This window comes from Oncorhynchus mykiss, chromosome 26, assembly GCF_057628025.1.
Source record: "Oncorhynchus mykiss isolate SJ-2025 chromosome 26, ASM5762802v1, whole genome shotgun sequence".
Lineage (NCBI taxonomy): Eukaryota > Metazoa > Chordata > Actinopteri > Salmoniformes > Salmonidae > Oncorhynchus > Oncorhynchus mykiss.
In genome coordinates this window covers 8,018,629-8,038,916 of record NC_143047.1, presented here as the reverse complement: position 1 = coordinate 8,038,916, position 20,288 = coordinate 8,018,629, and the positions used below count along the sequence as shown (strand labels likewise).

The 20,288-nt window shown below is 40.9% G+C and overlaps 1 protein-coding gene across 2 annotated transcripts in view; it reads left to right on the top strand.

The window, feature by feature from the left end:
- Positions 1–20,016, top strand: part of LOC110506306 (leucine zipper protein 2) — a 160,675-nt gene extending 140,659 nt beyond the window's left edge. The window contains exons 10-12 of one of the 2 annotated variants that reach the window (XM_021585796.3): positions 1,037–1,144; positions 11,211–11,285; positions 19,200–20,016. In XM_021585796.3, the coding sequence (XP_021441471.1) occupies positions 1,037–1,144; positions 11,211–11,285; positions 19,200–19,304 (288 nt within the window). In that variant the 3' untranslated portion in view covers positions 19,305–20,016. The remainder of the gene's footprint in view (positions 1–1,036; positions 1,145–11,210; positions 11,286–19,199) is intronic. The other variant, XM_021585797.3, reaches the window with a different exon arrangement.
- Positions 20,017–20,288: the final 272 nt, after the last annotated feature.

Genomic DNA, 20,288 nt, shown 5'->3' with positions numbered 1-20,288 from the left:
GAGGAAGCCAAGTCATGTGGTGGTGGTGATAGCATGCAATTTTCAACCAAGAAATGGGAGATGATGTGTGGAATGTGGATTCTGTGGAATGTTTGGGGCAGTAATTTACTGCCTAAAGAAACAGCTGGATATTTATTTGCTGGATTCCTCTCTAAACTTTCCTTTTGACTTGTTGATGGTTTCTCCAGCTGAAATCAGTAGCGGGGTTAAACAGTGAGTTTGTTTTTGTCCTTTTTTTTTACAGTGTAGAGAAGTATTTCTATGATCAGAACGCATTGGATCTCTTAAAATATGCAACATTCATTTGAATGACTTAAAATTTCTCTTTTAACGAAGTCCATGAGATGGACAGGAATAATTCATGCGGATTGAAAGGGAAGTGTGCAACATGCCATGAAACTGCAGAGTGAAGTATTGAGAACTATTTAAATGTTTTGGTTGAGTTGGGTAAGATCTCTGCAATTTGCATATTTCTGTCTATTTTAAATGTTCTAGATGTTTTTGTTAATATTTCTGGTAAGATCTATGTGCTGTGAGAGCTGTTAAGAGAACAGAAAATGAACTCTCCAGGCCAGCCATCCATGAATGAATTTCTAAAGACATGACATCTCTTGTGTCCCTTGAGTAGCAGGACCGTTGTGAGCAGAAAACCATTTCAGCAGGCACTCATACCCCATCGCTGTTCCATTGAATTGTCCTGGCCCGGACGGATTCTGTCAAAAAGAACTGAAATAATTCATGATACGTACTTTGAAATAGGTCACTTCAAGAGGCAAATTCAAAATAAATAAAAAAATGGGTCTTTTTCTTTTTCTGGAAAGTAGCTGTGGTATGAGCTAAATAAAATGCTCAGCGCTGTCCAGTTCAATGAAAAACAAACCACTTTGAATGCACCTCAGTACCTAATCTCTTGTCATGGTCTATTTCAACAGAGAGGCACTGTGTGTCATGACTTATACCAATCTTATCCATACCTGTCATGTTCCACCTTCCATATTTAGAATTTCCTTTTCTCTCCTGCACTTCTTTCTCGCAGGATATCCCGAAAGTTCAGAGAATCATCACAGCCAGTAAATCGCCTGCGAACATTGGGGTAATGAGGAGAGACAGTAGTCCCGGAGTCAAGGACTGCCAGATGGAAAAGGTGAACCTTTGGACTAATTAATCTGTAATAGCCTATTTGTGACCCTCAGGCCCCAATCCAGCAGGTTCATCTGTTCATTAAATTCCTTTTAATCCTTCAGTCATTATGAATCACTGGCAACTTTTACCCCAAAACGTCTTTCCGTTGCACAGTGTTACACCGGCACTGTGGCTAATTTCAGATCACAGGATCTGGGTCAATCAACAACTAGTCTGTGAGGCTTGGGCCAGGCTTTCAGTGTCATTGGAGAAATTGGAGAAAAATAATTTGTTGTAAATGTTTGTATTTTCAAGAAACCAGAAATACTCAGCCGGTCTTCGCTGAAGACACAAACAAACAAACTCAAGCCATTTTTATTAGTATGGTTATGATCCGTGGACGAGGAAGCCAAATTACGACTGCCCCGACTCTATTGGATTGGGCGGCAGGGAAGGGACAGTTCCAGGGAGGAAGGTTCTCCTTGACATGTGGTTATCAATAACCATGACAGAAATGAGGCGGGGGGATGCTGGGGAGAGACAGTGCACTGTCCAGAGGGATCCTTTCCAGAGACTAAATGACCCTCTATGGAGAAACGTGTCAAAAAGATAGTCCCATAATGAACCCATGTGCCAAAAACAATGTTTGCTCCTGTCGTGTTATTGATGATATCATTTTTGGCGGGGCCGTAAAAGTGGAAATCCTGCAGCAAAGAGACCTGTCCCCCACAGACACCGTCAAGTTCTGCTTTTCTTCCACTGTGTGATTGGATGAAATGGAGAGAGGGAAGAGAGATTAGAAATGAGGACAGTTTATAACAACCGTTATAATGCGCTGTAAGTGTACATCGAGGCATGATAAATGGATTTATACGGCATCGTGTGTGTGTGTGTGTGCCCCGCGCCTCATAGAAAGTCTTATCATGTGTTCTCTTGCACATTTAGGAATTGTTTTACTGCAATCCTTAAATCTCCTCTTCATAGGCAGCTTCACCGACCACCGTTAGCACTTGTATTATTCCTGTATCATACAAAATGAATGAGCTTGGGGATTGCAAAAGGGTGTTCTGAAACAACCGTGTACTCTTTTTAGGATCCTTCTAACCAGTCAAAGTTTGAGCTTAAGAACATGCATCCCAACATAGTTTTACAGCAAAAGAAGCCTAGAGCAATAAACATTTTTGCACATCATGTTTATCCAAACAGACAATTAATTCACCAAGTTTGGTGATGTTTTCAGTGAAGCGATGAGTGTTTACAATATTTCTGCAGAGTGCTCAAATCAAATCAAATGTATTTATAAAGCCCTTCTTACATCAGCTGATATCTCAAAGTGCTGTACAGAAACTCAGCTTAAAACCCCAAACAGCAAGCAATGCAGGTGTAGAAGCACGGTGGCTAGGAAAAACTCCATAGAAAGGCCAGAACCTAGGAAGAAACCTAGAGAGGAACCAGGCTATGAGGGGTGGCCAGTCCTCTTCTGGCTGTGCCGGGTGGAGATTATAACAGAACATGGCCAATATGTTAAAATGTTCATAGATGACCAGCAGGGTCAAATAATAATAATCACAGCGGATGTCGAGGGTGCAACAGGTCAGCACCTCAGGAGTAAATGTCAGTTGGCTTTTCATAGCCGATCATTCATAGTATCTCTACCGCTCCTGCTGTCTCTAGAGAGCAGGTCTGGGACAGGTAGCACGTCCGGTGAACAGGTCAGGGTTCCATAGCCGTAACAGTTGAAACTGGAGCAGCAGCACGGCCAGGTGGACTGGGGACAGCAAGGAGTCATCAGGCCAGGTAGACCTGGGGCATGGTCCTAGGGCTCCGGTCCTCCTAGAGAGAGAAAGAAAGGAAAGAAAGAAAGAAAGAATTAGAGAGAGCATGCTTAAATATACACAGGACACCGGATAAGACAGGAGAAATACTCCAGATATAACAGACTGACCCTAGCCCCCCGACACATAAACTACTGCAGCATAAATACTGAGATAGGAGGGGTCGGGAGAGACTGTGGCCCCATCCGACGATACCCCCAGACAGGGCAAAATAGGCAGGATATAACCCCACCCACTTTGCCACAGCACCCACACCACTAGAGGGATAGCTTCAACCACCAACTTACCATCCTGAGACAAGGCCGAGTATAGCCCACAAAGATCTCTGCCACGGCACAACCCAAGGGGGGGGTGCCAACCCAGACAGGAAGATCACGTCAGTGACTCAACCCACTCAAGTGACGCACCCCTGCTAGGGACAGCATGGAAGAGCACCAGTAAGCCAGTGACTCAGCCCCTGAAATAGGGTTAGAGGCAGAGAATCCCAGTGGAGAAAGGGGAACCGGCCAGGCAGAGACAGCAAGGGCGGTTCGTTGCTCCAGTGCCTTTCCGTTCACCTTCACACTCCTGGGCCAGACTACACTCAATCGTAGAACCTACTGAAGAGATGAGTCTTCAATAAAGACTTAAAGGTTGAGACCGAGTCTGCGTCTCTCACATGGGTAGGCAGACCATTCCATAAAAATGAAGCTCTATATGAGAAAGCCCTGCCTCCAGCTGTTTGCTTAGAAATTATAGGGCTCAAAGTTCTGCACACAGGTAATATCATAAGATGTATTTGTGCTCACTTAATCAGCTTCAGTAGATGGTTGTGTTGGCTGGTATAATCGGTCAGGCTAGTGTTGGAGAAATATCAGCTATTTGAGAATCGAAAAAAACCAGAAGACTAGAATAATTGGTTTTACTGACAGGCTTCAGCCAAAACATGTTCTGTAGGTGTTATGTTATTAGGTCTTATTTAAGATTATATACTGTGAAGAGAAAGGCATAAACATTATAGTTTCTAGAGGTATATATACAGTAGGTGAAATGCAACGTCACATAACCTTCTATCACCTTGTGTTTTTTCATTTGTGACCGACCACCTTGATTTGGCCTGGATTTGGCATTCAGAAAGTATTCAGACCCCTTGACTTTTTATTCTAAAATATTATTTAATATTCTAAAATGGATTCAATTGTCGTCGTCCCCCTCATCAATCTGCACACAATACCCCATCATGACAAAGCAAAAACACGTTTTTAGACGTTTTTGCAAAGTTATTAAAAATAAAAAGTTGAAATATCACATTCACATATTCAGACCGTTATTCAGTACTTTGTTGAATCACCTTTGGTAGCGATTACAACCTAGAGTCTTCTTGGGTACTCTACACTCTAACACAAAGGCCTGATTGGTGCAGAGATGGTTGTCCTTCTGGAAGATTCTCCCATCTCCGCAGAGAAACTCTGGAGTCCCCCAGAGTGACCATCCGGTTCCTTTGACCTCATGGCTTGGTTTTTTCTCTGACATGCACTGTCAACTATGAGACCTTATATAGACAGGTGTGTGCCTTTCCAAATCATGTCCAATCAATTGAATTTACCACAGGTGGACTCTAATCAAGTTGTAGAAACATCTCAAGGATGATCAGTGGAAACAGGATGTACCTGAGCTCAATTTTGAGTCTCATAGCAAAGGGTTCCAATACTTATGTAAATAAGATTGTTCTGTATTTTATTTTTAATACATTTGCAAAAATGTCAAAAAACCTGTTTTCACTTTGTCACTATGATGTATTGTGTGTAGATTGAGGGAAGACAAATATTTATTTAATCCATTTTAGAATAAGGCTGTAATGCAACAAAATGTGGAAAAATAAGAGGTCTGAGTACTTACCGAATACACAGTATGTAGAAAAATTATGAAATTATGTTTTTTACATTGGATAAAAGTAGAGACTCAGAGCTAGAAAATGGTATATCATACACTACGGTTGAGGGGAATAAACTTAATAAATAAACTTGTAACCCCACTTTTGAGAAAATGGCCCTTGAATGTTTTTTGGTATACTATATGTCTACCGACATGCCTGGTGGTCCAAAATAGCATAACTGATATATTTTAACATCAACAAACCCATCCATTTAAACATTATTTTAGGATATGTCAATCTAGCAAACCCGGCAAATAAAAGCAACTTTCTAAACATTGTTTTGGTTAGTTTGTAGCTTGCTAGCTAGCTAGCTATCTATCTAATGTTAAGTTAGCTGGCTAGCCAGTTCAAATAATGACGATCATAGCTGACAACGTCTTAACTTTAGCACATTTTTATTCATTAGTACAGGAAAATAAACTCACAACAAGATCATTATTTACAAGTTAATGGTGAACTAATTACAGAAAATTGCTTACGGTTCTAAGTGTGACAAAATATAAGCAGGACATTCTAATGGGGAATTTTTGAACTTAGACACTGTCTCTTTGGCCTAACGATATATCCTAATTTGACTCTGGGGCAGGTCATGTTGTTCTTCGCATTGCTGTCTCTGGTTAACACACACAATATAAAATAAAATCAACGTTTTTTTGTCACATGCACAGGAGTCTTTTGTTATTTTATAAAAATGTTTTTTATTTAACTATTTAACTAGGTCAGTTGAGAACCTATTCTTATTTACAATGACGGCCTACACCGGTAAAACCCGGACGACACTGGGCCAATTGTGTGCCATCCTATGGGACTCTCAATCACGGCCGGTTGTGATACATCCTGGATTCGAACCAGGGTGTTTGTAGTGATGCAGTGCCCAACTCATAACATTACTACCATGCATGAATCTGGTAACTCAATTTAACCAACTAGGCTAACAATAGGCTATAACTAGCAATGCAAATCGCTTTCTGAGATACTAATAATATTGCTTCATAGATCATACATGTAACGTTAGCTGGCGAGCCAGCTAACGTTAGCTAGCTAGTTAGCAGTACACTTTAACTTGCAATGACACTACTTTATAACAAAATTAGAAACATTACAGTTCAAAAGTTTGGGGTTACTTAGAAAAGTCCTTGTTTTTGAAAGAAAAGCTAATTTTTTGTCCATTAAAATAACATCAAATGTATCAGAAATACAGTGTAGACATTGATAATGTTGTAAATGACTATTGTAGCTGGAAACGGCAGATTTTTCATGGAAAATCTACATTGGTGTACAGAGGCCCCTTATCAACAACCATCACTCCTGTGTTCCAGCTACAATAGTCATTTACAACATTAACAATGTCTACACTGTATTTCTGATGAATTTGTTATTTTAATGGACAGAAAATGTGCTTTTCTTTCAAAATAAAAAAGACATTTCTAAGTGACCCAAAACTCTTGAACGGTAGTGTATAATATCTGAAAATATAACTAGCTAGACTCTATTACCCGTATACATGGATGAATGCTTCTCCCTCTCTGTCACGGGTGCCATGGTTGCCCTTAGTTTGAAGATGTAATCCAGATGTAATTATACTCTGTTTCCATCGGGCATTCCACTGATTTCAAAACTTGGTCAACATGTACCAGCCCCGCGCATCAGGCCTCCAGTGCGCCTCCTCAGCCCAGTACGTCCTGTGCCTGCTCCTCGCGCTCGTCCTGAGGTGCGTGTCACCAGCCCGGTACCACCAGTGCCTGCCCCAAAACCTATTTTATCCTAATTGGAGTAAATGAATGGACAACAACACTTACGCTTCTACTTCCAGCTTATACATGCTAGATACATTTTACGAACACAAAGTATTGTACAATAGTTATATTTTGTTTGTTTTAAATTTTTAATCCCTTTTTACCCTAAATCCCTCCCATCTACAGTATCTCTGAAGATTCTATTTGCCATATATTTTTAACTGTGCTGTTTCACAAAAGTTCTGAACCGATATACATTTTACAGACACAAGCTTTAGCAATGTTGCTAGTTATCCATCCATAGGATATAGTGTATTTGGCATTTTAGGGAACTATCGAGATAACCAATTTGTGATGAACATGAATTAATATGTTTGATGATATGATTAGAAAGAAGGAAGGAAGAGTATTCTCTTCATTTAATCATTAAATATCTGTACTTTTCTATTGAAATTTAAATAATTGATACATTCTGAACCCAGAATGACATTTCAGAGCCGTAAGTTTGTATCTGCAAATGAACCCCCTTAAAACCCCCTTTTTGTTGATATTCTGCACTTTAGGTACCTTTAAGGTGAGGAGATTAATGGGTTAAGAAAGAAGAATTCACTACAATACAATTTTGAGATCTGGGTTTCGAAAACATTTATGCTCAATATCTCAGAACTATGCTTTGCCTAACTATGCCTAAGCAATCTTCCCTCTAAGCTGGGCGCGGGTGCACAGCTCACCGGGACTGCCACGCAGAAGAAATATCAGTCCGCACAGAGAAGCTCGAGATTAAACTTCACTCAACTGTTAAGAGTTTTCCTTTTACTGTGGGAATTGTGATCGAATAAACGCAATATTAGCCACTTTCAATGCAACATACCAAAACAAAACAAACTATGCAAGAGATTTTGTTCGGAGTAGGATTCTATTGCATTGACAGGCACAACTCAGGCCAGTACTCTACACAGACCGGTGCGCTATAACCAATCAGAGCTAGCTTGCCATATATAGATTTGTGCCATTTACTTTGAACTGGACTGTTTTACAGCATGAGCAGTCGCGATTATTGTGCACTTGTTTTGAGAACAAAGCGAGAACTGCATGTAGCCAGGTGTGCACATTTATTCATATTCTTTGTCAGATAGTGAGTTAGCCCAGTTATAGCTCATTTGTAGTCAGCAATGTTGGAGTGATTTCTTCTTACAAGAGCACAAAAGGTGTACATTTCTAGCCATCTTTGAAAAGCGAGTCAGATAAAGCGCTACAAAGGGGCAGTGTTGGCCTTCTGAGTGGCGCAGCCGTCTACAGCTTCACTACAGACCTGAGTTCGATCTCAGGCTGTGTCACAACCGGACATGACCGGGAGTCCCATAGGGTGGTGCACAATTGGCCCAGTGTCGTTTCTCATGTGCTCTAGCAACTTGTGGCGGGCCGGGCGTCTGCAGGCTGACTTCGTTGTCAATTGAAAGGTGTTTCCTCCGACACATTGGTGCGGGCGGGTGGCGAGCCACGTTTTGGGGGATGCATGACTCGACCTTCGCCTCCCGAGCCCATTGGGGTGTTCAAAGGGAAATGTTGGATTCTACTTTCATCCAACAATGAAAGGATGCAAGTTGTGAGAGACCTGGATCCCGCCTCTGTTTAGCGGGAGCGGCTGTTAAAACAGTACATCAAAGCAGGTACATCATCAACGTTCACAGTAAACTCACACAGAATTTTCACAACATTCAACTTTGCACTCAGCAGACCTGACATTTGCTCAGTGACAAAATACATTTGAGGGAACATTGGTCCCAAGTTCTCGAAGGTGCAATTTTGACATTTTGTAGTGCATCAGCAGTTTTCCTGTAGTTACAGTGCCTTAAGAAAGTATTCGGCCCCTTTGAACTTTGCGACCTTTTGCCACATTTCAGGCTTCAAACATAAAGATATAAAACTGTATTTTTTTGTGAAGAATCAACAACAAGTGGGACACAATCATGAAGTGGAACGACATTTATTGGATATTTCAAACTTTAACAAATCAAAAACTGAAAAATTGGGCGTGCAAAATTATTCAGCCCCTTTACTTTCAGTGCAGCAAACTATCTCCAGAAGTTCAGTGAGGATCTCTGAATGATCCAATGTTGACCTAAATGACTAATGATGATAAATACAATCCACCTGTGTGTAATCAAGTCTCCGTATAAATGCACCTGCACTGTGATAGTCTCAGAGGTCCGTTAAAAGCGCAGAGAGCATCATGAAGAACAAGGAACACACCAGGCAGGTCCGAGATACTGTTGTGAAGAAGTTTAAAGCCGGATTTGGATACAAAAAGATTTCCCAAGCTTTAAACATCCCAAGGAGCACTGTGCAAGCGATAAAATTGAAATGGAAGGAGTATCAGACCACTGCAAATCTACCAAGACCTGGCCGTCCCTCTAAACTTTCAGCTCATACAAGGAGAAGACTGATCAGAGATGCAGCCAAGAGGCCCATGATCACTATGGATGAACTGCAGAGATCTCCAGCTGAGGTGGGAGACTCTGTCCATAGGACAACAATCAGTCATATATTGCACAAATCTGGCCTTTATGGAAGAGTGGCAAGAAGAAAGCCATGTCTTAAAGATATCCATAAAAAGTGTTGTTTAAAGTTTGCCACAAGCCACCTGGGAGACACACCAAACATGTGGAAGAAGGTGCTCTGATCAGATGAAACCAAAATTGAACTTTTTGGCAACAATGCAAAACGTTATGTTTGGCGTAAAAGCAACACACCATCCCCACTGTCAAACATGGTGGTGGCAGCATCATGGTTTGGGCCTGCTTTTCTTCAGCAGGGACAGGGAAGATGGTTAAAATTGATGGGAAGATGGATGGAGCCAAATACAGGACCATTCTGGAAGAAAACCTGATGGAGTCTGCAAAAGACCTGAGACTGGGACGGAGATTTGTCTTCCAACAAGACAATGATCCAAAACATAAAGCAAAATCTACAATGGAATGGTTCAAAAATAAACATATCCAGGTGTTAGAATGGCCAAGTCAAAGTCCAGACCTGAATCCAATTGAGAATCTGTGGAAAGAACTGAAAACTGCTGTTCACAAATGCTCTCCATCCAACCTCACTGAGCTCGAGCTGTTTTGCAAGGAGGAATGGGAAAAAATGTCAGTCTCTCGATGTGCAAAACTGATAGAGACATACCCCAAGCGACTTACAGCTGTAATCGCAGCAAAAGGTGGCGCTACAAAATATTAACTTAAGGGGGCTGAATAATTTTGCATGCCCAATTTTTCAGTTTTTGATTTGTTAAAGTTTGAAATATCCAATAAATGTCGTTCCACTTCATGATTGTGTCCCACTTGTTGTTGATTCTTCACAAAAAAACACAGTTTTATATATTTTTGTTTGAAGCCTGAAATGTGGCAAAAGGTCGCAAAGTTCAAGGGGGCCGAATACTTTCGCAAGGCACTGTATGTCAGTCACTGACAGTCACTCAATTAGCCCACGTCAACTAACATTTTATAGATTGCTAGGTAAGTTAGTTTAGCCCGGTATCTAAACCTTGTCGTAATCATGGCCGAATTACTGACTGGGCATGCATACTCAGATACATGTAGCATATTAACATGACATAAGTCATGGCCAAATGTGTCGAATAGCAGGAAATTTGCTTTAAAATGTAACAATGTGCTCTGAGAGTTGGGGAGTGAGTGTTTTTAATCAAATAAACAGAACATAATAAGAAACACTAACAGCACAGACAAGAAACAGAAACAATAACGCCTGGGGGAAGGAACCAAAGGGAGTGGCATATATAGGGAAGGTAATCAGGGAAGTGATGGAGTCCAGGTGAATCTGATGACGCGCAGGTGCGCGTAACGATGGTGACAGGTGTGGGCCATAACGAGCAGCCTGGTGACCTAGAGGCCAGAGAGGGAGCACACATGACATGAAACTGCAATTTTTTTCTCTCCGCCACCAAGAGATGGGCCACAGAGCCCATAACATTTGTGTTTGTAAACTGAGGAGTACTCGCAAATGTAACTGCCACTGAACTATATGAATTCTGTGGTAACCGTCCACGAAAGCAAAAAACGATGGGCATTCACATCATTCAAATACTATTTGCCAAGACCCACACTGGAGGGTAGAAACAGAGTGTATGTGTATGGTGTATGTCTTTATATTATCTGTGGTCGTTTAGCCACAGTACAGCACTGTAGGTGTAATGAGTAAAGTAGTTCTGTTCAAAGGGAAATGTTGGATTCTACTTTTCGTCCAACAATGAAAGGATGCAGGTTGTGAGAGACATGGATCCCGCCTCTGTTTATTGAAGTTGGTCTTTGAAATATTCCCGCTGGCGCTAATGATGTCCTTGTATGACTTTCACGCATGAATGCACGGACACACACAGTGAAATTTGTTTTAATCTGCAGTATAATAGTTATTTTCATCTCATGCGTTTTCATTAGACCAGCTTGTTTGTTCAGGCCTTATGAAATTGATCTCTTTAGCTAACTCTGGTACAGTTACATAGATTTACGATGACATTTTGATTCATGTGCACTGTCCCCGTCAAATAAAGAAATACATTTAAGTTTGTGTTTCTTTGTATCACAACAGATTGGCGGGGGTTGCTTCCAAAACCAGACGGAGACAGAATCCTCTCCCGACAGTAAAAAGCTGCTTGAACAGAAGGTTAGCATTTAAATGTTTATATAGACTACCGTTTAAAAGTTTGGGGTGACTTAGAAATGTCCTTTTTTTTTTAAAGAAAATATCCATTTTTGGTCCATTAAATAACATCAAATTGATCAGAAATACAGTGTAAACATTGTTAACTGTCTCTAACCAGAATGGAAAGAGGAGTGGGAGGCCGGGATGCTGGCCTTCTAGGCAGAGTTGCAAAGAAAAAGCCATATCTCGGACTGGCCAATAAAAATAAAATATTAAGATCGGCAAAAGAACACACACACAGGACAACTGTGCCTAGAAGGCCAGCATCCCGGAGTTGCCTCTTCAATGTTGACGTTGAGACTGGTGTTTTGCGGGTACTATTTAATGAAGATGCCAAGTGAGGACTTGTGAGGCATCTGTTTCTCAAACTAGACACTCTAATGTACTTGTCCTCTTGCTCAGTTGTGCACTGGGGCCTCCCACTCCTCTTTCTATTCTGGATATGGCCAGTTTGCGCTGTTCTGTGAAGGGAGTTGTACACAGCATTGTACGAGATCTTCAGTTTCTTGGCAATTTCTCGCATGGAATAGCCTTAATTTCTCAGAACAAGACTGACGAGTTTCAGAAGAAAGGTCATTGTTTCTGGACATTTTGAGCCTGTAATCGAATCCACAAATACTGATGCTCCAGATACTCAACTAGTCTAAAGAAGGCCAGTTTTATTGCTTTTTTAATCAGGACATCAGTTTTCAGCTGTGATAACATAATTGCAAAAGGGTTTTCTAATGATCGATTAGCCTTTTAAAATGATAAACTTGGATTAGCTAACACAACGTGACATTGGAACACAGGAGTGATGGCTACTGATAATGGGCCTCTGTACGCCTATATTCCATAAAAAGTCTGCCGTTTCCAGCTACAATGGTCATTTTCAACATTAACAATGTCTGCACTGTATTTCTGATCAATTTTACGTTATTTTAATGGACCAAAAATGTGCTTTTCTTTTAAAAACAAAGACATTTCTAAGTGACCCCAATCTTTTGAGCGGTGGTGTACATAGCATAAGACCCGTTCTACAAGGTGCCTCTTGCATTTCTCCCCATGGGAATAACAATGTGGGCTGTGTGGGATATTTTGGTGAAATTAATACATTGCATGCACATACACGTTGTTACAGCAAATACCACCACAATCTACTGAACTGTGATATTGATTGTATTGCGCTCTGCCAAACAAATCCAAGCCTGGCTCACTCAATCATAAGGAAGCAGTGTCACACCTGTTTGGACGTGGCAGATGGTACAGCGAAACAGATCCCATTGCAATGTAGTATAACACTGTGTAACTGAGCCGCTGCCATGCATTTTAAGTGAGATTTCTCCATCTCTGTCATGCTGAAATAGGATCAGCTACCATCGATTCTATAACCATTTGCAGGGGAAATGGCTAATACCTATACCATGCCTACAGTATGATCTATCTAATACCACCCACATTCAAACGAGTGTTTATTCTTAACCTCATTCTTAACCTTATGAGTCAGGGTCCCTGGTAAAAGAGATTATATTATAATAGAGACGAACCTGGGACGAGAAAAGATTGAATGGAATGAACATGACAATATTATTAGGTCACGGGAAAGCTTTGGAATAGCAAAGGCCCAGTGCTTTCTCCCTCCTGTGGTCATTGTCAAATTGACTGATTATAAGGGAGAGGTGCTCACAAAGGGGCTGATCCCTCACTGATAAGGCCATGTGGCAGCCAGCCACCCAGAGCATGTGATACTCAACTGCCTGACTGAGGGAGCGAAAGAGACCTTACGTCAACCTAAATTCCACTGCCATTTTGGGTAGTCACCATTCAAAAACACTGAGAATAACACAATTTTGTATTTTTTTTTTCTTAAATGTATATTTCTTTCAGGGTGTGTTTTGTTTGATAAACTGATTTTTGTTTGTCACTAAAGGTGACAGGATAAATGTAGCCTAAAGATGTACACGCTCCTAACCAATTCTGCGTTTATTTTGTGTTATTATGATTTTAACTTTCTTTGCATCATTTCCTATGATCGAAAACAGCTTCTGGACATCAGAGCAGAATCACTAACCTCAATTTGGAGAAAGATTTTGAATTCAGTAAGTCAGCAGCTCTGGACGTTATGATCCCCAGGTCTTGAAAGAGGAAGCGGCGGCGTCATGATTACACTACGTCGGCGAGCATCTAGACTGCCATGTCCTCTGTTTTTGTTGGCCAATATAGACTCACTAGAGAAGAAACTGGGCAAGCTCCGTTGAAGACTATCCTATGTTCCCTGGAGTCGTGTCAGAACAAGGACATGGATAAAATACATGCACATCCAGAGGCGGTGCTTCTCATGGCTGGTCATTTTAATGCAGGGAAACTGAAATACGTCTTAACTTATTTTTTACCAGAACGTCACATGTGCAACTAGAGGCAACAAAATTGTAGATCACCTTTAGTACACACACAGAAATGCACTAAAGGCCCTCCCTCCCCCTCCCTTTGGCAAAGCAGACCATAAAGCTATCCTCCTGATTCCTGCTTACAAGCAAAAAACTCTAACAGGAAATACCAGTGGCGCGCTCAAAACTGAAGTGGTCCAATGAAGAGGATGCTAAGCTACAGGACTGTTTCGCTAGCACAGACTGGAATATGTTCTGGGATTCATCCAATAACATTGAGGAATTTACCACATCAGTCACCGGCTTCATTAATAAGTGCATTGACGAAGTCGTCCACACAGTGATCATACGTACATATCCCAACCAAAAACATCCGCACTGAGCTAAAGGCTAAAGTTGCCACTTTCAAGGAGCAGGACTCAAATCCGGATGCTTATAAGAAATCCCGCTAATATCTTCGACGAGCTATCAATACAGGACTAAGATCAAATTCTACTAAGTCGGATCTAATGCTCGTCGGCTGTGGCAGGCCTTAAAACCGACCACGGATTACAAAAAGAAACCCAACCACAAGCTGCCCAGTGACACAAGCTTACCAGATGAGCGAAATTCCTTCTATGCTTGCTTCGGGGTAAGCAACACTGAACCATGCATGAGAGCAACAGCAGTTCCGGATTAATCTCGGATCTCCCTCGCCGTAGCCAAAGTGTTAAACAGGTTAACATTCACAAGACCACGGGGCCAGACAGATTACCAGGATGCGTACTCAGAGCATACACTGACCAGCTGGTCGGGTGTCTTCACTGACATTTTCAACATCTCCCTGACCCATTCTGTAATACCTACAATACATGTTTTAAGCAGACCACCATAGTCCCTGTGCTCAACAACGCCAAGGTAACTTGTCTAAATGATTATCGCCCATGGCACTCACATCTGTAGACATGAAATGCTTTGAAAGGCTGGTCATAGCTCACATCAACACCATCACCCCACTCCATACCACCCCAAAAGATCCACAGATGACGCAATCTCTATTGCACTCCACTATGTCTTCTCCAACCTAAACAAGAGGAACACCTATGTGAGAATGCTGTTCATTGACTACAGCTCAGCATTCAATACCATAGTGTCCTCCAAGCTCATCAATAAGCTCAGGATCCTGGGACTGAACACTGACAGGTCGCCCCCAGGTGGTGAGTGTAGGCAACAACACATCCGCCACGCTGACCCTTAACACTGGGGCACGACTCCAACACCATCATTACGTTTGTTGATGACATGATGTTGGTAGGCCTGATCATCAACAATGATGAGACCGCCTATAAAGAGGAGGTCAGTGGTGCCAGGACCACAACCTCTCCCTCAACGTCAGCAAGACAAAGGAGCTGATCGTGGAATACAGGAAACGGAGGGCTGAGCACATTGATGAGGCTGTAGTGGAGAGGGTTGAGAGCTTCAAGTTCCTTGGTGTTCACATCACTAAGGGAATTAACATGGTCTACACACACCAACACAGTCGTAAAGAAGGCATGACAACACCTCTTCCTTCTCAGGAGGCTAAAAAGATTTGTCATCGGCCCTCACATCCTCAAAATGTTCTACAGTGCATTATTGAGAGCATCTTGACTGGCTGTATCACCACCTGGTATGGCAACTGCTTGGCATCCAACCACAAGGTGCTACAGAAGGTAGTGCGTACGGCCCAGTACATCACTGGGGCCGAGCTCCCTGCCATTTAGGACCTCTATACAAGGCAATGTCAGAGGACAGCCCTACAAATTATCAAAGACTCCAGCCACCCATGTCATAGACGGTTTTCTCTGCTACCGCACAGCAAGTGGTACCGATGCACCAAGTCTGGAACCATCATCTACCCCCAAGCCAATAGACTACTAAATAGTTAACCAAATAGCTACCCAGACTATCTACGTCGACCCTCTTTGCACTAACTCTTTCGACTCATCACATAAGCTGCTGCTACTGTTTATTATCTATCCTGTTGCCTAGTCACTTTACCCCTACCTATACCTCCTACGCCTGCACATCGACTCAGTACTGGTACCCCGTGTATATAGCCAAGTTATCGTTACTCATTATGTATTTATTCCTTGTGTTATTATTTTAACATTATTTTATGTTTCTCTCACATTGTTGGGAAGGGCCCTTAAGTAATCATTTTACTATTAGTCTACACCTGTTGTTTACGAAGCATGTGACAAATACCATTTTATTTTATTTTATTTTAGCCAGTCTGCTACAGCATGGAAATAATCATGCAGCAAGAGGAAATGTGAATTATTGTGTGGATTCAAATTAATAGACATTTTTGTGAGGGAAAATCAAGTCTGAAATGTCAAAGTGGAATTTATAAACTTCAGAAGCTTTTTTATACCTCAAATACACTGCAAAAGGGTGATACAATTAAGATCCTGCATTTGTACAGGTACAGTGGGGCAAAAAAGTATTTAGTCAGCCACCAATTGTGCAAGTTCTCCCACTTGCAATACAATGTGATTTTCTGGATTTTTTTTCTCATTTTGTCTGTCATAGTTGAAGTGTACCTATGATGAAAATTACAGGCCTCTCTCATCTTTTTAAGTGGGAGAACTTGCACAATTGGTGGCTGACAAAATACTTTTTTGCCCCACTTTATATGTTGTTTGTTTGTGTTGGCTTTACTTCAGGCAATGAAAGGCTTGGCCACTGACAAAGTGTGATGCAGAAGCCTCAAGGTATCCAGCAAAACATTTTTTTTTACCTTTACATAAGTCAGTTAAGAACAAAGTTTTATTTACAATGACAGCCTACCCTGGCGACGCTGGGCCATTTGTGTGCCGCCCTATGGGACTCCCAATCACAGCTGGATGTGATCCAGCCTGGATTCGAACGAGGGACTGCCATGACATCTTTTGCACTGAGAAGCAATGCCTTAGACCACTACGCCACTCGGGAGCCCAATGCAATGTTGGTTAACAGTAAACGGATGCTAGCTGACATTATTTCATCCCAAGTCATCATCTCATCTCTATAGAGCTGCTGCCTATGCTGTCTGACAAAATAAAAATTGTATTTGTAAGGAACACTTTTATGACTACTGAATACCAACTATCAATCACTTTGATCCACTTCGATTTCAGGTACTAACACCTCGCAAAGCAACTGCTCTCTATCCCTCTCGATCGTGCATTCTTCTGTCCGCCTCTGTGCTAAAACTACAGTACCAGTCAAAAAATTGGACACACCTACTCATTCCAGGGTTTATCTTTATTTTTTTTAAACTATTTTCTACATTGTAGAATATTAGTGAAGATGTTACACATATGGAATCATGTAGTAACCCAAAAAGTGTTAAACAACATATATTTTATATTTTATATTCTACAAAGTAGCCACCCTTTGCTTTGATGACAGCTTTGCACTCTTGGAATTCTCTCAAACAGCTTCATGAGGTAGTCAACTGGAATGCATTTCAATTAACAGGTGTGTCTTGTTAAAAGTTAATTTGTGAAATCTCTTTCCTTTTTAATGTGATTGAGCCAATCAGTTGTGTTGTGACGAGGTGGGGGGTATACAGAAGATAGCCCTATTTGGTAAAAGACCAAGTCTATATTATGGCAAGAACAGTTCAAATAAGCAAAGAGAAACAACAGTCCATCATTACTTTAAGACATGAAGGTCAGTCAATCCGGAACATTTAAAGAACTTTGAAAGTTTCTTCAAGTACAGTCCCAAAAACCTTCAAGCGCTATGATAAAACTGTCTCCCATGAGGACCGCCACAGGAAAGGAAGACCCAGAGGTACCTCTGCTGCAGAGGATAAGAGAGTTAGAGTTAAGAGTTACCAGCCTCAGAAATTGCAGCCCAAATAAATGATTCACAGAGTTCAAGTAACAGACACATCTCGACATCAACTGTTCAGATGAATCAGGCCTTCATGGTTGAATTGCTGCAAAGAAACCACTACTAAAGGACACCAATAAAAGGAAGAGACTTGCTTGGGCCAAGAAATACGAGCAATGGACATTAGGCCGGTGGAAATCTGACCTTTGGTCTGATGAGTCCAAATTTAAAATGTTTGGTTCCAACCGCTGTGTCTTTGTGAGACGCAGAGTAGGTGAACGGATAATCTCTGCATGTGTGGTTCGCACCGTGAAGCATGGAGGAGGTGTGATGGTGCTTTGCTGTGATTTATTTAGATTTCAAGGCACACTTAACCAGCATGGCTACCACAGCATTCTGCAGCGATACGCCATCCCATCTGGTTTGCTCTTAGTGTGACTATCATTTGTTTTTCAACAGGACAATGACCTAACACACCACCAGGCTGTGTAAGGGCTATTTGACCAAGAAGGAGAATGATGGAGTGCTGCATCAGATGACCTGGCCTCCACAATCTCCCGAACTCAACCCAATTGAGATGGTTTGGGATGAGTTGGACCGCAGTGAAGGAAAAGCAGCCATCAAGTGCTCAGCACATGTGGGAACTCCTTCAAGACTGTTGGAAAAGCATTCCAGGTGAAGTTGGTTGAGAGAACGCCAAGAGTGTGCAAATCTGTCAAGGCAAAGGGTGGCTATTTGAAGAATCACAAATATAAAATACATTTTGATTTGTTTAACACTTTTTTGGTTACTACATGATTCCATATGTGTTATTTCATAGTTTTGATGTGTTCACTATTTTTCTACAATGTAGAAAATAGTAAAAATAAAGAAAAACACTTGAATGAGTATGTGTGTCCAAACTTTTGTCTGGTACTGTATGTAGAATATTAGCCTGTTGGAAACTACAACCCCCTACCACATTGCACAGTTCGGGCTTGATCTAATTCATCTCTAGAGAAACTGCGCATTCAGCTCAGAAAAAAAATTAAATGGAATTCAAAAATGTAACTAATGTTGGTAAATTAGTTGTTTAAAAAATGAAAAATAACATACATTTTGGTTAAAGCTCAACTTTTGTTATTATATCAATATTTGTACATAAGTGTTTCCACCAGCATTTCTCGCATAATTAATTTAACCGACACTAAAAGATCTCATCTCAAATTATCTGTCTGCATTTATTAAATTGTACCGAAACTACCTGTTTCTATCACAGCTGTAAAAAAAATATATATAGTATGATTTTACTTGCATAAAAACTGTGGATGGAAACGTAGTTATAATCACACAATATTTTACATACAGCAGCTTTTTAAAGGACAGCTTCAAGTTTTCTATTTTGCCTGGGAACAAAATATATATTGCAACACTGGTATTGTCCCAGACCTAAGTGTATGTGGAGTGTATATTTCCAGTAAAAGGGATAGGCTAATCAACACGAGTGTGAAGTAGGATTGCAGTATTGTTAAAGTAATACTGCTGTATTATTTAAGTAATACTGCTGTATTGTTAGTACTGCTGTCATCAATCCAGTATTGTTTCTGTACAGTAGCCCATTGTTTCTCTGTTACTCTGCCGCTGTTGTTTATGAGCTATACATTCTTGTCTTTTGTATTGTCAACAGCAAAGGCCTGCAGCGCAGATTGGAAAATCAAATGCAAAGCCCTCAGATGGCAGGGAGGAAGTAGAGGGAGGCAGCAAAAACACGAAACTACACAAAAACAACTGAGTGGATGGGATGTCATTGGAGATGCAGAACACCTGCGTTACCTGGAGATCTTTTTCAGAGCACATACTTGTGCCCACACACACACACACACACACACACACACAGTTTGCAAAAGAGACACAGGAATTGTTGGACGAAAACAAACTTCTCAACCGTGAAATGTTTAAATTTTTCGATTGAAAACCTGCATAATAACATGGCATGCATTCTAGACTTCTTTTAAAAGGTAGCAATGGCATTGGTAACTTGTTTTATGATTGTTCATTGTTGTTTTTTTTTCAGAGCGAGGACACTACTTTCTACAGTAAATGTGTGTTATTTCTAAATAAATCCCTTTGCACTGGTGAGGTCATGATATTCTGGTATATAAGTAGTCCCATTAACAAAAACTGCTGTAACACCAAACTTACAAATATGGTTTGACACTCATTGTAGCAAGGTTAATTTACTCTCTCCTCCATATTTTAAAGTATATAGGCTCTCAAGTTGGCTGGCCAACTTCTTTCAACATTTAATATTTCAGAGCTCTTTCTGCCTTTAACATGCTAGAGGTGAAGAGCCAAAGACTCACAATGAGTCGTCTCCCTGAGAATGTGCCATGCACTGAGTAGTTACTCCTAGCTACATTGATCTGTGTTATTTGACCCTTTCTTTCAATAAACTGTGATTTTCAGTAAATTTGTGAAGATTAAATGGATATTTGTGGAGAAAACGAATCGACTGGTCTATTTTTAACCTATAGTGTGAAGAACTATTTACAAAATGTAGACTTTATACCACTTCCGTAAAAAATGTATCACACCCTTGTAAGTGCAGTGTAATTGCAGCATAGGTAGCCGGAAATGTACGGGGAGAATCAAACAATGAATTTCAGTTTGCTTGCCGATATAATATGTGTATAACAAATGACGCGTTAATTACAGAAAATTCAACTAGGCATCACAGTAGTTACTATATACTCTTTTTTAGGCCAAGGGTATTTAT